The 14,950-nt window shown below is 50.2% G+C and overlaps 1 protein-coding gene across 1 annotated transcript in view; it reads right to left on the bottom strand.

Moving 5' to 3' along the window:
- Positions 1-14,950, bottom strand: part of SecS (Sec synthetase) — an 80,853-nt gene that overhangs the window by 61,888 nt on the left and 4,015 nt on the right. The window contains 1 exon segment of the mRNA XM_067132702.1: positions 2,855-2,984. Coding sequence (XP_066988803.1) covers positions 2,855-2,968 — 114 coding nt within the window. The 5' untranslated portion in view covers positions 2,969-2,984.

Genomic DNA, 14,950 nt, shown 5'->3' with positions numbered 1-14,950 from the left:
GACCAGGAATGTAAGCCTCCATGTCATGGACTGAAATGGGAATGAGAATGTTTCGGGTCCCATGCCCCAAACCTATAGGGGGCCCGTCTCCTGGAAAAAAATTCTGAGGAGGAGGTAACAAGTGAGAGATTGCGAACACCCTCACCCTGCCTGCCGAAGACTGAAGTCCAAACAGGTAAGCTGTGGGGGGCCATCAACCCATGCTGACGATGTCCACCTGGGTCAGGGAAAGTGAGAAGTGGCTGTCCCGGGGTGCGTTTCAATTTACTTAGAAGCCGAAGGTTTCCACAAGGGAAGGTGACTGAGCAGGGGATCCCCTTTGGCCTTGCCTGAGCGACCAAACAGGTCGCCATGCCACCATCCCAAGACCCCTGGACCATTCTCTTCAAGAGTGGGAGAGGGGTGAGGGAGCACCTGCATGCTCTCTGCTCACCTTTCCTCACTGGCATGCACTGGCAGCTGGCACTGGGTCCAGACCAGGGACCTTTGCTGATCCCAGTAGATGGGCTACCAGGGCAGGTACCGGTGCGGGGTCGGCACCGGAGTGGGGCCAGCACCAGCACAGGGCCAGCATCAGAGCAGAGCCAGCATTTGCACGGGGCCAGAACCAGTGGCCCAGGTAGGTGGGCCATTGGGGTTGGTACTGGTATACTGGGGGTCTGAAGAACCTTGAGTAACAGTTGTACCCATATGCTTGGCAACAGGAGTGGTGGTACCAATAGCATGAGTCCAGGGCTGGTACTGAAGGCCTGGGTAGGACGCCTACTAGGGCAGGTACTGGTACAATGAGGGTTCGAAGAACCCCGGGTAGCAATTCCATCCATACACTCGGCAACGGGAGCAGTGGTACTGCTAGCGGGAGACCAAGGGTGGTACTGAAGGCCTGGGTAGGAAGCCTACTGAGGCTAGTACCAGTAAACCAGGGGTCTGAAGAACCCCAGGTAGCAGTTGTAGATGTGCGCTGGGCAACAGGAGCAGAGGAACCAGGGTACTGCTAGCAAGAGATCAAGCTGGTACCAGTAGACTGGTACTGGGGTCAGTACCAGTGGTCCATGTAGGCAGGCTGCTGGGGTCAGCACCAGTACACCGGGGTTCTGGAGACATCTGGGTAGCAGCTGCATCCGTGCAAGGCAACAGGTGCATGAGGCAACCTTCCTCTTCCTCTGCTTGGGAAAAGAAGGGGGAGGAGGCAACACCACTCAACAACGAAGACGAAAAAACAAAGACAACAATGACAACTTCCTTCTCCTCTTCTTCAATTCGCTGAGAGTGCCTTCGGCAACAGCGTGTAGAGGAGAACATCACTCGAGATGATGTATATGGTAGTACAGGTACCTGGGAATTCAGTCCTGATACTTCATGAGGGGTTACGAAGGGAGCAGTAGTAGTCCTACTGCTACCAGACACCGTGGATGTTAAGTCATCCTGGGCATGGTCACAGCAGATACTGGCAAACCCCCTGAGCCTAGAGATGCACATAACTCTATAGGGCCCTCTGCCTCCACAACACTTGGTGTGACATATAATAAAAGAGGGTCAACCTCAAAAAAGAGAGAAACCAAATATACAGGCTGTCCTTCCCTGGACAGCACCTAATCCAGAGGTTTCCTCTTCAAAAGTGCTAAAGTGATTGGGGGCTTGCATATAATTATGTCACAAACAACAATCACAAAAATATATCAACAAAAAACAAAACAAAAGACAGCCAATAGCAGTCAGGCAGAGAAGTGCAGAGATGTCTTTACATGACAGCAGTCGAAAGCAAAGTGGAGTGCAGACCGACAATGATAGATAGTTTTGTTCTTTCAGTTTTGTTGAAGTGACTTGAATTGAGGAGAAATGGTTACAATTATTTAGTGATTTACTGAGTGATGCCCTTTGAAATACCTAGTGTATTTAAATATTGATACCTCACATTGTTGATAAGCTTTTTAAGGGATAACTGTTGCCTTTGGAGTATTCAACTGTATTTTCTTTGTTATGAGAGTTTCGGCATCTGGCTGTAAGTGAGGTAAATTTTGAATTTTATGATTAGTAAGTGCAATAACCAGGTACTTGGAACAGTTCGTGGCAATAGAAAGTAACAATTCACACATCATTTGCGAAACCCTACTGAGATACAATAAGGAAAACAAACACCAATACAGTAATTTAATTTTCTGAAACTGAAAGGCTTTAATTCAAGTGCATCAATTCATCTTAGCACTATGAACTAAAGCATAGAATTACTTGACACCACAAGCCTTCAAAAATTACTTTAATATTATATAGTCCTGTATCAGCAAACTCCCTGATATATAATAGTACAGTGTACCTGTACAATAAGAAGCCTAATAAGTAACATAGAGCCTCCAACTGAAAAATGAGTGATATAAAATACAGTACTGTATTGTATATTAGAACAATGATTATAATTATTATTATTAACACATGTTATACAATTCAAGATCATAATGTAAGTACAGTAAACCCCCCGTATTCGTGTTCTCATGATTCGCGGACTCACGCATTCGCAGGTTTCTCTGTGGAACATACCTAGCCATTATTCGCGGAAAATTTGGCCACTCGCGGTATTTTTCACTGAGAAATATTCATTAATTACTGTATTTTCATATAATTTTCAAGAATAAATGCACTTTTTGTGATAAAACTATTAAAATACTCAGGTATATGCATTTTTACAGGGTTTTTCTGTGCTTAAACTATCAAAATGGGCAGTTCTAAGTGTTTTTAGAGGGGTTTTAAGTATTCGCAGATTTTAGCTATTTGTGGGGGGGGTGTGGGACTCATCCCCCGCGAATACGGGGAGTTCACTGTACAATATTTTTATCTACACAAGATTCTCATTACATACCTGCTCAACCAAGATGCGAATCTGTTTTTCATAAACAGACTGAGATTCGGCTGCTTGCTGTAAGTATGTGGCTGGGATCAAGCGTTCAGCTAGTTTCAAAGTTGCGCTATTCATTTTTAGTAATCTAATCCTGCAAATATAGCAAAATCACAGTTTTTAACAGCAATAATAAATTGTACTTTTCCTAACTATATAAACCTGAGTTCCTTTACATTTGGAATTACTTAGGGTGAAACTGGACACGTTTGCTAAAAATGATATTTTTATGATAAAATAAAGTTTGTTCATACTTACCTGGCAGATATATATATAGCTGTATTCTCCGAAAGGGACCGACAGAAATTCAAAACTTACGGCACACGCCAGTTGGGCCAGGTGGTTAGTACCCATTCCCGCCGCTGGGAGGCGGGGTATCAGAACCATTCCCATTTTCTATTCAGATTTTCTAGAATCTAGAACTACTGTCTCCTGAGGGGAGGAGGGTGGGTACTATGATTATATATATCTGCCAGGTAAGTATGAACAAACTTTATCATAAAAATATCATTTTGTTCATGACACTTACCTGACAGATATATATATAGCTGAATCCCACCATTGGAGGTGGGAAGAGACAGAATAGGACTTAGGAAACAAACATATGTAGGCGATTGACGCCTTGGTTCCTTACCTGTTAGCATTGCTGACTTCGTGATTACTGTCACCCAAGTCTGCTTCTGCTTTACTAGAGACTCCATCGAGGTAGAGACCTATAAAGCTGGTGAAATCTAGATGATCTGTCAACGGGGGCGAGACCACAATGTGACTAGACCATATGACCTTACTGTGAGGGCAAGCGACAAACTAAACAACCACCTGACCAAGCCTAGTTACGTCATGAATAAATAACATAAACTAAGGACTGGGACGACCACCACTGGTGGAGACCCAACAACCATAAAAAACAACACATCTAATATATTTAAAAAACACACAAAAACAAAACTAAAGGAGAGGATGAGAGTCGCTTTCTGCCCCCAAGATCGTATTTGCGGAAACGTAAGGCCCCAGAGCACAGCAATTCTCATAGGACGTCTTTACTTCCGTAAGATAATGAGAAGCGAAGACAGAATTGCTTCGCCAAAAAGTGGCACCCAGAATGTCATTGAGAGACTGGTTTTCTGGAAAGCCACTGAGGTAGCAATGGCTCTCACTTCGTGAGCCTTGACCTTCAAAGTTCTCAAATCCTCGTCTAGCACACTGGAATGGGCGTCTATGATGGTGCTCACCTTAAAAAGAATGCCAGGGCATTCTTCGAGAGAGGTATATCAGGCCTCTTAACCGAGCACCAAAGATTGTTAGAAGGACCTCTACAATCCTGGGTCCTCTGTAAGTAAAATTTCAGAGCCCTGACAGGGCACAGGGTTCTCTCAGTTCTTGTCCAGTGATGTCCGTCAAGCCCTTAATTTGAAGGACCTGGGCCAAGGGAAGACGGGTTTTCATTCTTGGCAAGAAACATAGGGCTCAGAGAGCAGACAGCATCAGGGCCTCTAAAACCTATAATCTTGCTGATCGCTTGAAGTTCACTAACTCTCTTCGCCGTCGCCAGAGCAGTTAGGAAAATAGCTTTCTTGGTTACGTCTTTGAAGGAAGCAGAATGCAAAGGTTCAAATCTCTTGGACATCAGGAATTTTAGAACGACATCTAAATTCCACGAAGGTAACTTAGGGGCGGCTACCTTAGACGTCTCAAAAGACCTTAGAAGATCATGAAGGTCTTTATTGTCCGATAAGTCAAGGCCTCTATGCCTAAAGACCGCTGACAGCATACTCCTGTAGCCTTTGATGGTAGGGACTGCCAGCTTTAAATCCTTTCTCAAATAAAAAAGGAAGTCTGCTATCTGGGACACAGAGGTTGTGGTAGAGGAAATTCCCTTAAGTTTGCACCACTTCCTAAAAATGACCCACTTTGACTGGTACACTGCGCTGGAGGAGGCTCTCCTGGCGTTGGCGATCGCCTTAGCCACTGGTTTAGAAAAACCTCTCGCTCTGAGCAACTTCTCGATAGTCTGAATGCAGTCAGACTCAGAGCGGGAAGGTTTTTGTGGTACCTCTCGAAGTGGGGTTGTTTGAGAAGATCTGTTCTCATAGGAAGCGTTCTTGGAAAATCCACCAAGAGAGACATGACCTCTGTGAACCACTCCACTGAAGGCCAAAAGGGGGCGATTAATGTCATTCTCGTCCCTTCTGAAGCTACAAACTTCCTGATGACTTCCCCCAGAATCTTGAATGGGGGAAAGGCATACAGGTCTAGACCCTTCCAGTCCCAGAGAAAGGCATCTACTGCTAGGGACTTCGTCAGCTCCAAAGTTGAATGTAAGTCCTCCAGACACCTTTCTTCCGATGCGGCTCCCAAGATGGAGCCACCGGGCAACGTTCCTCATCAGGACTGTGAATACCATAGGAGCTGTACTCAATCCGAAACAAAGAGCTCTGAACTGGTACACTCGTGCCCCCAAGACAAATCTCAAATACTTTCTCGACCGAGGATGAATGGGGACATGAAAATAAGCGTCCTGGAGGTCCAGAGAGACCATCCAATCGCCTGGTCGCAGCGCATTGATAACAGACTGGGGCGTTTCCATTTTGAACTTTTCTTTGACGACAAAATTGTTCAGTCTGCTGACGTCCAGGACTGGTCTCCACCCACCTGACTGTTTTGGAACCAGGAAGAGACAATTGTAAAAATCTGGAGACTCCAAATCCAGGACTCGCTCTATGGCTCTCTTCTCGATCATTTCTTCCAGCAGATGTAAAAGGATCTGTTGCTTCTCCGGACGGTAAGAAGGCGACAGATCTCTGGGAGTTGAGGACAGGGGGGGGTTTTTGAGGAACGGGATCCTGTAACCTTTCTTGATTACATTGAGGGACCAGGAATCCGCCCCTCTTACTTCCCAGGCTTCCGAAAACAGGAGAAGCCTGGCTCCTACTGGTGTCTGGAGGTGTAGAAAGTCACTTCTTGCCCCTTTGGGAAGAAGAGGCTCCGCCTCTGGAGAGGCCTCTTCCTCGCGAAAAGGGTCTAGAGGAGGAAGATTTCCCACGAAAGGGCTTCTGTCTCTTAGAGGGTAGTCCCTGCGATGACGTGGATGGGACACTAGGATGTCTGGAGGACTGTGCAAGGAGGTCCTGAGTAGCCTTCTCCTTAAGGCTGGAGACGAGATCCTTGACAAGCGGCTGGGGGAAGAGATGGCTAGACAGAGGGGCGAAAAGTAACTCAGCCCTCTGAACAGGAGAAACCGACTTGGCAGCAAAATTGCAGTATAAAGCCCTCTTCTTCAGGAGGGTTGTACCAAAATGCGAAGCCAGTTCATCCGCGCCATCTCTGACAGCCTTGTCCATGCAAGACAGTACACTGGACAGCTCCCCCAGAGAGATAGAATCTGGACTACGAGTCCTCAAGTCCAAGGCCCCCAAGCACCAATCCAGAAAGTTAAAGACCTCCATAGACTTGAAAAGGCCTTTCAGATGGTGGTCAGTTTCAGAAAGCGTCCAGGACACTTTCGCCGAAGAAAGGAGAGACCTCCTTGAAGCATCAACGAGACTCGCAAAGTCGCCTTGAGAGGAAGAAGGAACCCTTGAGCCAATTTCCTCTCCCGTCTCATACCACATTCCAGCTTTCCCGCACAATCTAGACGGGGGTAGAGCGAAGGAAGATTTCCCTTGAGACTTTCTATCTTCCATCCAAGAGTTGACTCTCTTGAGAGCTTTCCTAGTAGCAAGAGAAGTCTTCATTTGCAGGAAGCCGGGCGATTTCCTCACCTTCGAAGAAGCTAACTGCGAAGGGGGGGAAAGAGGAGCAGAAGGCTGAAATTTGTCTGGGAATAGCTCCTTAAGCATACTAGCCAAAACCTGGTAGTCGGAGAAAGACGACAGAGGGGGCTGCTCCTGCTCTGCAGAGTCCGACTCCTGAGACAAACCTCCCTCTTCGACAGGAGCGACAGGAGAGTCTTCCGGGACTTGAGGAAGACTAAGACCTTTGGGTCCAATTCGGCCAAGAGACCTCTTCTCGTGGGAAGAAGCAGAAGAAAAGTCCGGAGCAACTCGCACAGAAGCGTCCTGCTTCACAAGCTGCCGAGCATCCTGACAAGCGTCCTGCCTCACAAGCTGCCGAGCGTCCTGACAAGAGTCCTGACGAGCGTCCTGACGAGCTTCTTGACGAGAGTCCTGACGAGCGTCGTGCAGAGAATCCAGACGGGAAGGAAGAGAAGCGTCCTGGGGAGCGTCCTGCGAAGCGTCAAAACGAGCGCGATGAGAAGCAAGAGGAGTGTCAGAAGAGCGTCTTGGCGCGAACTTTTACTAGCGGCCAGCCGAGCTGCAAGAGGGGTGTCCTGATCAGCCAGCGGCGTCACGACGAGGCAAGGAAAGCCGGATGATCCGACGAAGCGATGAGGGCGACCACGAAACCCGCAGGAGAGAGAGCGAACGAAGAGCAGGAGAGGGAGACCTCTTAGATCTCTTAACTGGCAGCGTCAAATCCTTACGGGCGCCTACGAGGCTCCGTCCTGCAGCAGCGAAGGGATGCTAACTGCCGCTGCATATCCTGGAGAAGACGTGAAGGAGAGGAAACCCTCTCAGGAGAAGGGCTGCTCTTATGAGAAGAAGAGGGGGAAGGAGACGTCCTCCTCCTTCTACCAAGGGCGATGACAGCTCTCTTCTTGGGGCGGCTGGGACGTTCGGCAACGTCCTCCTCAGAAGAAGTCCTGGTCCTCTTCTGCGGCGGCAAGTCGCGCAACCAGTCAGGAGAAGACTCTAAAGCATGAGAAAGAGGAGAAGAAGCGTCCTCCTCAACGAAGCTCCTCTTGAACGGACGAGAGTCCAACCGAGAACGCGACCCCTTACGTGGAGAGGGCGCCTCGGAGGACGAGAAGCAGTCTTTAAGGACCCGTGCGCGAGCACGATCCTTGGCAGCCTGGGAGACGTCAACAAGGCCTGCCAAAGGGACGCCAGATCGGTGGGGGGTCCCCGTAACCCTCTTGCAGTTTTCGACATGCCCATTCCCTAAGTCCTGGGAGTTCGGCAGAGGTCCAGGCCTAGAGGCATTATAGGGCATATCTGACGCCCCCTCCACAACACTGGGGGGATCACTACACTTCACTGCATTTTCAATAGCCAACACCTTAGACTCCAAAGTACGAATGGAGCTCAAAATCTGCGCAAGGGCATTACCTTCCGCAGACGCAATCACAGGGTTCGAAGGCGACTCTACAGGGAAAGGAGAAGCATTAGTAGGATTAACAGGAGATAAATTAATACCCTGACTCCCACCAACTGACACACTCCTGGAGGAGGACCTCCTTACACGGTCACGCTCTAACTCATGAACGTAAGAATCGTAAGCCTTCCAATCAGAATCAGGCAACGATTCACACTCCTTGCAGCGATCATCCAACATACAGACATGCCCCTACATCTCATGCATACTGTGTGAGGGTCTACCGAAGCTTTCGGTAGCCTCACCTTACACTCCTTCACAACACACACCCTGAAACTAGCAGAACTAGAACCAGACATCTTGTTCAAGAAATAGCCAAAACCAAAATCAAATCAGTCCACAGAAGCGTATGCCTATCCACAAATCCAAAGTCAAAAACCAAAAGACAATCAGAATACTCAGTGGAAAAGTTTCCGAAATCTTATGGAGGTATTGACAACAGGTGTTGACAATACCGGCGACAGAGAAAATCTGAATAGAAAATGGGAATGGTTCCTGATACCCGGCTCCCAGCGGCGGGAATGGGTACTAACCACCTGGCCCAACTGCGTGTGCCGTAAGTTTTTGAATTTCTGTCGGTCCCTTTCGGAGAATACAGCTATATATATATCTGTCAGGTAAGTGTCATGAACAAATCGCATTTTTTAAAAGTAAAATGCATTTTTCCTAACATACAAACCCGAGGTCCTTTACATATGGGGAATACTTTCGGCGAAGCTGAACTGGCCGCTAAAGACTTACAAGGCATGAGTTGGTATTACTACCAGCTGGGCAGGTGGTTGGTAACAGTGGGAAACCCACGGTACCAACCGCCCGGCTTCACGCATTCACTTTACTTTCTGGTCCATGGCAGATTGTGGGGAGGCTGAAGTGGGTAACCTGAGTAAAGGACCTCCGGTTTGTATGTTAGGAAAAATGCATTTTACTTTTAAAAAATGCGAGTTGTTCCTACACAAATACAAACCCTTGGTCCTTTACATATGGGGACTCAAGATTCGGTGGGAGGAATCTGAGTGGAGGTCTCTGAATGACTGGAAGTTCAACCGCACCTTGTGTTCTCCTGGGGTAAGAGCCAGGAGGACATGGCCACCGGATTGTGATCACCGTTATGAGAACTGTGGTGTCACGGACCAGTCTACTAGACCGCCCTTGCTGTGACGAGGTTACGGTAAGTAAACGAGCACACAGCGAGGTGAAAGCTAGAGAGAACCCTTCCCAGCCACATAAGAGCTGATTGGGAAACGTCGGGGACTAAGGACCAACATAAAGAATGGGTAGATACTCAGGGAATGAAACTCACCTGCATCAGACGTCTGGTTCAGCTTGTACGGCCTAAACTCTCTACCCGAGGGTAAAAAGTTGGATGATAGGAGGGAAGACAGCCAGTCACTCACCTTTCACGCCCAATCATGCACGTACAACAGACGAGACACAACTTTGTCCTTTACAGGAGCTGGGTAAGTTACACAACTTTACAGGAGCTGGGTATGTTACACAACTTGTTGAGCAGCCACCACTGGCCCTAAGGAGAAGGTATCCAAGGACCGATGGGTAACGTCTCTTAGGTAAAAAGAGGTGAATGTGGTCTGGCGTAACCACACCTTCGCCTTCAGTACCTGCTGAACCGACAGGTTCTTCTTGAATGCTAAAGAGGGCACAATCCCTCTGATTTCGTGAGCGCGGGGGTGTAGGGCGCTGGTGTCGTCCTCCCCAGCCGCTGCATACACTTTCTTGATAACCTCACAAAGCCAGAAAGAGATCGTGTTCTTGCACACCTCCTTCTTAGGGGTTCCGGTGCTAACGAAGAGTCGCCAACACTCAGGCCTGAGGTGCCGTGTTCTTGGGATGGTGGCAGCATCCACCTCTCCCCTGGGGAAGAGGGAGGTGGAGTCCAGAATGGGTCCATTGTGCAGGGAAACCGCAGCTTCGGCGCCCACTGATCTGTAGATCCGGGATAACACCGCATCCCTTCTCTTCAGTACCAGGTTTGCCCAGAGGTTTGCTGTCTGGTGGGTTATGAAGGAGATAGCCTTACCCCCTGACTGGCAAAGACTCCTGAAGGTCAGGTCTTCACTCTGAGCACCAGACGAAGACGCAATTCTCGACAACGCGAAGGCCCAGTTGTCGAGCCAGGAGATCGCTTGGAGGGCAGACAGAGCTGTGCCCTCCAAAGCATTCAGCTCAGCTTGCGAGAGAAGCATCTGCTCTCCCGTCAGCTGAGCTGAAGTGGCACCAGGAGCTAAACGAGTTAGTCCCGGTTCCACGACCTTCTGCTGCAGTGCTCCTTCCGATGGTACGTAGCTGCGGACTGTCACTCGATGGGCCGGAGTTCAATTCCCCGGCCAGCTGATGAAGAGTTAGAGGAATTTATTTCGGGTAATAGAAATTCATTTCTCGCTATAATGTGGTTCGGATTCCACAATAAGCTGTAGGTCCCACTGCTAAGTAACCAATTGGTTCTTAGCCACGTAAAATAAGTCTAATCCTTCGGGCCAGCCCTAGGAGAGCTGTTAATCAGTTCAGTGGTCTGGTAAAACTAAGGTATACTTAACTTAACTTTCTTCTGCCTCGGGACAGGGGGAGGTAACAGCTTGGTGGAATGAGTCGAGCGAAGCGAAGACGATGGCCTGGAGACCAAGTCATTCACCTACTTGAGGACGCTGTCTGCCAAGGGAGACCACGGTAGACCAAGGGAGGGTTTGGGCTCCCTCTTGGAAGCGTAGAACTCCTCCAACCTGGACGACTGTTCTTCCAAAGGAGTTGGAAGTGGTTCCTCCAGACCATTGTGCTGACGGATCAGCGCAACGACCTCGACAAAAGCCCTCTGCATTTCCGGAGTGTCTGGATCTCTTGGAAGAGGACCCTCCAAAAGATGGTCATCCAGAAAGGTCCCACCCGTGGGAGAGCCCGAGACAGACCCTGTCTCTCTGCCTCATACAACAGAGGGGTACAACTTCTCGCTCGCTTGGAGCGAGGGAGGGCCGGACGCGCCTGAAGTTGACTGTCCAAGGGCCTCAGCCCCAGCAATCCTACCGACCCCCGTTTCCTCCCGGAGAATCCCGAGGAAGTTGAGGGGGTGGGAAAGACAGAGTGAACACTACTGTCACGTCCGCTGGTATACCCAGTGGAGGCAACAGACCCCTCACGATCTCCAACCCGCGGTGGAAGATCGTGAGAGGGCCTAGACGGACTTACTCGTCTGGGCAAGCGACCATCACGACGATCAGGGGACAATCTCCTCACAGCCGATCCATGCTCTGACACTGGAGGCCCTCTACACTGCGGCGTGCAGAGGAGACCAACGCAGGGGTACGGACTGCCGATTGGAGGCCGCTGTCCCTATCGACCGAGCGTGTTCTGGCCTTCCTCGGCGTCGAAACGGACAAAGAAGGCTGCAGGGACCCCTTCCTGGTTCCTCCCGACACCTTCGGAGACGAGACGTCCTTGGGCACCTTCCCCGCCGCACCTTTGTCCGATTTGGGCAAGGGTGACGGGTTGGGTGGAGGAAAAGCCCGAAGGCTCTTCCCCTTCTCCCACTCCATGCTCGAACTCGCTACGGGAGTCAAGACTGCGCGGTCTCGGGAGTCAAGACTGCGCGGTCTTCCGTAGGAGGCCATGCCTTCGGCGACACTCGCTTGGGAGGCGCCGAAACGGAACCAGTCTGGGAGGACGAAGCCCCCGAACCGTCTGAGGAGGGTACCGAGGTGCCCTTCTCAGCGAGAGAACCAGCAGTCTTTCTCCAAGGGGAGGACTGCGCCCCCTAAGAAGAGCGAGTCTTCTTAGAGGGGGGAGGGACTGCCCTCCCCTTCCTAGCCCAATTGGACTTAGAAGAGGGAGGGGAAGAGGTAGACAAAGACAAGGATGACAATGACAATGATGAAGAGGAAGACAAAGATGGGGATGGTTGACGAGCTCGCTTCTTCTTCTTCTTCTTCTTCTTCTTATCAAGCAAAGACAAGACCGCATCCCCCAGTTTACCGAAGACAGACCAGGGGTCGACGGGAACTGGAGCAGGGACAGTAGCAGGAGCAACAGGCCAAGGTGATTCATGCTGAGAGCATCCATTGGCAGGAACAAGAGGAGACGCAGGAAACGTTGTGCGGTCCGGAGTCGGCACGGGTAACGGTGGAAGCAAGGCAGGAGGCATGAGAGCGTAGCCGGGAGGCGGCGGAGTGACCAAGCAGACTGGACTGGCAAGCGTTGACACTGAGATGGCAGGGGTAGGAACCACATCATATGCATGATGAGTTCCCACTGAGGTTACCACGTTCCTCGGCAACACAGCAGTGACGGTGGTGGTCGTGAGAGCATTCACTGTGTGAGTAGTGGGGGGAGGGAGCGGTACTCCCGCCCGCACAGCAGAGCTGATATGCTCGAGGAGCGAAGGAAGATCAGGGTTGCCAACCCTCCCGAGCGACTCCCATGCCTGACTCAAATCCAGCACAGAAACCAAACCTGAGGAAGACAAAGGTGGGCAGGGCCCCCCTCTAACCCAGGGATCAGGGACTCTGGGTGAGGGGGAGAACTGAGAGGAGTGTAGGCTAGGTCGACCGATCTCGCCTCCTCTGTGACAGCGGATGCGGACACGGGACAGGGAGATAGATTCCGTACGGAGCAGTAAGGGAAGGCCATTGGGACTCAGATATGACTGAGAAGGATTTATATCTGAGAAGGATTAACAACTATCGGAGTCGGAGGAGCCGAAGACAGCCCCTCCGACGCCTTAGATTCCTTCTGTTTGTATCTGGGCCTCTGAGATTACCTATCCCACTGCTCGGGGGACCAAAGCTGACACTCATCACAGGGGTCATCAACAGTACAATCAGGGGGGTCCTTGCTCCCTTTCCGACATTTTAAGCAAAGGGAGTGGGGGTCAGATTCCGCACTACAGTGGAAGGCGCCACATTTCTTGTCCTTGCCAGGGCAAATCCAGCGCACAGGCTTATCCAAATCATAGGTTTGTAAAAGATCATCCATATTACAAACACACACAGATATACAGGAGGAACAAGACTTATGAAACCGGAGATCCGAATTAGGATAAAGTCCTTCTTCTTAGCACCAGAATTGCTCACAGACTGCTGCCTGGTGTAGGAAGACCCACCCCTGGACAGGACCAGTCTCCAGAAGGCAGGGTTCTCTCCAGGAATGGTTGTATCCGAGGAGAGAAAGCCTAAAAGTGAAGGATCGTGGATCCATCAGCAGACTGTCTGGAGGAAATCAGGTGTCCTCCAAGATCGCCACCTCTCATTGCGGAAGGGAATGCCCTTCACAGCAAGAAGCAGAGAGAACCCAATCCGGATGAAGCAGAGCCAGAACAATCTGCAGTTGGCAAGACCCCTCCGAGGCAAGAAGAATTCATACTCTGTTGAGGCAGGGGAGGAACTTGTTGTCTTGACCTGAATGAACTCCTTGTCCAAAGAAAAGTATTCATCTGGTCGAGAACGCTCTCTCAAGCAAGGACCGCGGCGGCTCCCAAAACTCTCGGCCCCTTCAGAACTGCAAGGGTTGCGAGTGGTGAAGATTATTCATTGGGGAAGCCGCGGTCCTGTCCCAGGGAAGTTCTCCGAAGGAGACAGATGCTACCTCCACAGGGCAACTTCCTTCACCTTCACTCTGACATCTACATGATGGTGGACACGAAACATTGTAACCTCCAGGGCAGTTAGGCAGGATCACAACGGAATCAACCCAGGACACCAGGAGAAGCAGCAGGCACGATCAGGACAGCCGATGCAGGAGCTACAGAAGCAGTTCAGAAGGCAGGAGCTACAGCAATGGCCAGGAACATCACATGAACGTCACCAGCAGCGACAGGAACGTCGCATGAATGTCACCAGCAGTGACAGGAATGATCAGGACGGCTGTGGCAGGAGACCAGGAGGAGCCACCCAGACTTGTTGCAGAGTCAACAGGAGCAATAACACTAGAAAAACAGCAGGAGCAGACAGACCACAGATATGCCAGAGGCAGTGCCACAGCATACACGAAGGCCAGCAATGACAGTGATCGATCCACATCAGCGGGAACAGAGTCAGAACAATCCGACGTGGATCTATGCCATTCCAACCAGGTACTGTGGTCAATCCCGAAGCAAGCACTGTATGAATGTCAGGACCCCTTCAGACAAAGATATCCCAACTGAGATATCCAGCCAATTGCTGTTGTGCCTACGATGCGCAGGACAGACCAATGCTCCTGACTTCGTGAACTCTCAGACGGAACGTACAGGTGTTGTTCTCGCCAGCAGCAGATGGTCTCACGAAGCCAGAAAGAGACTGTGTTCTTGGTCGAAACATCTGGATGTTTCGACACCTCCTCCCATCCTGTGCCTAAACCAGACCAGAGAGCAAATTCCCTAGTACTGGTTTGGGGAGTGCCCGAGATTCCGCAGAACCCCGGACACTCAATGACTCGCTAGTCGAGTGCTCGCGATCCCCAGGAATCCAAGTGCTCCTTGAGATTCCAAGGAGTCCAAGTTCTTGGCTAGACTCTCGAATCTTGTAAGAACAATCACCAGGAGTAAGCTCCTCTCGGTTTCCAAAGAAAAATGGAGTAGAGACAGGAAAGGAATCAGTCTTAGATGCAGACTTCTAAGAACTGGAATTGAGGGTGCAGCCTCGAAAGGTTGCTCAGTCGAGGCCCCCAAGGAATAAGACCCCAATGGAGAATGCGAATTGGTTCCTGATCCCAAGTGCCAGGAAAAGCCAAACGAGAGAACACACTTCCTCTCCGAAGAGAGGTAGTCCCTCAGAAGTCCAGCAGGACCTCTGAAAGGAACTTCCTTGCCCCAGCAGGTGTTTGAACCCTTGGAACCGAGACACCTGGCTGGGAACCTGACTGAGC

The sequence above is a fragment of the Macrobrachium rosenbergii genome, chromosome 32 (assembly GCF_040412425.1).
Source record: "Macrobrachium rosenbergii isolate ZJJX-2024 chromosome 32, ASM4041242v1, whole genome shotgun sequence".
Taxonomy (NCBI): domain Eukaryota; kingdom Metazoa; phylum Arthropoda; class Malacostraca; order Decapoda; family Palaemonidae; genus Macrobrachium; species Macrobrachium rosenbergii.
The sequence above is the reverse complement of the archived record's forward strand: the minus strand, read 5'-3'. Positions and strand labels throughout refer to the sequence as shown.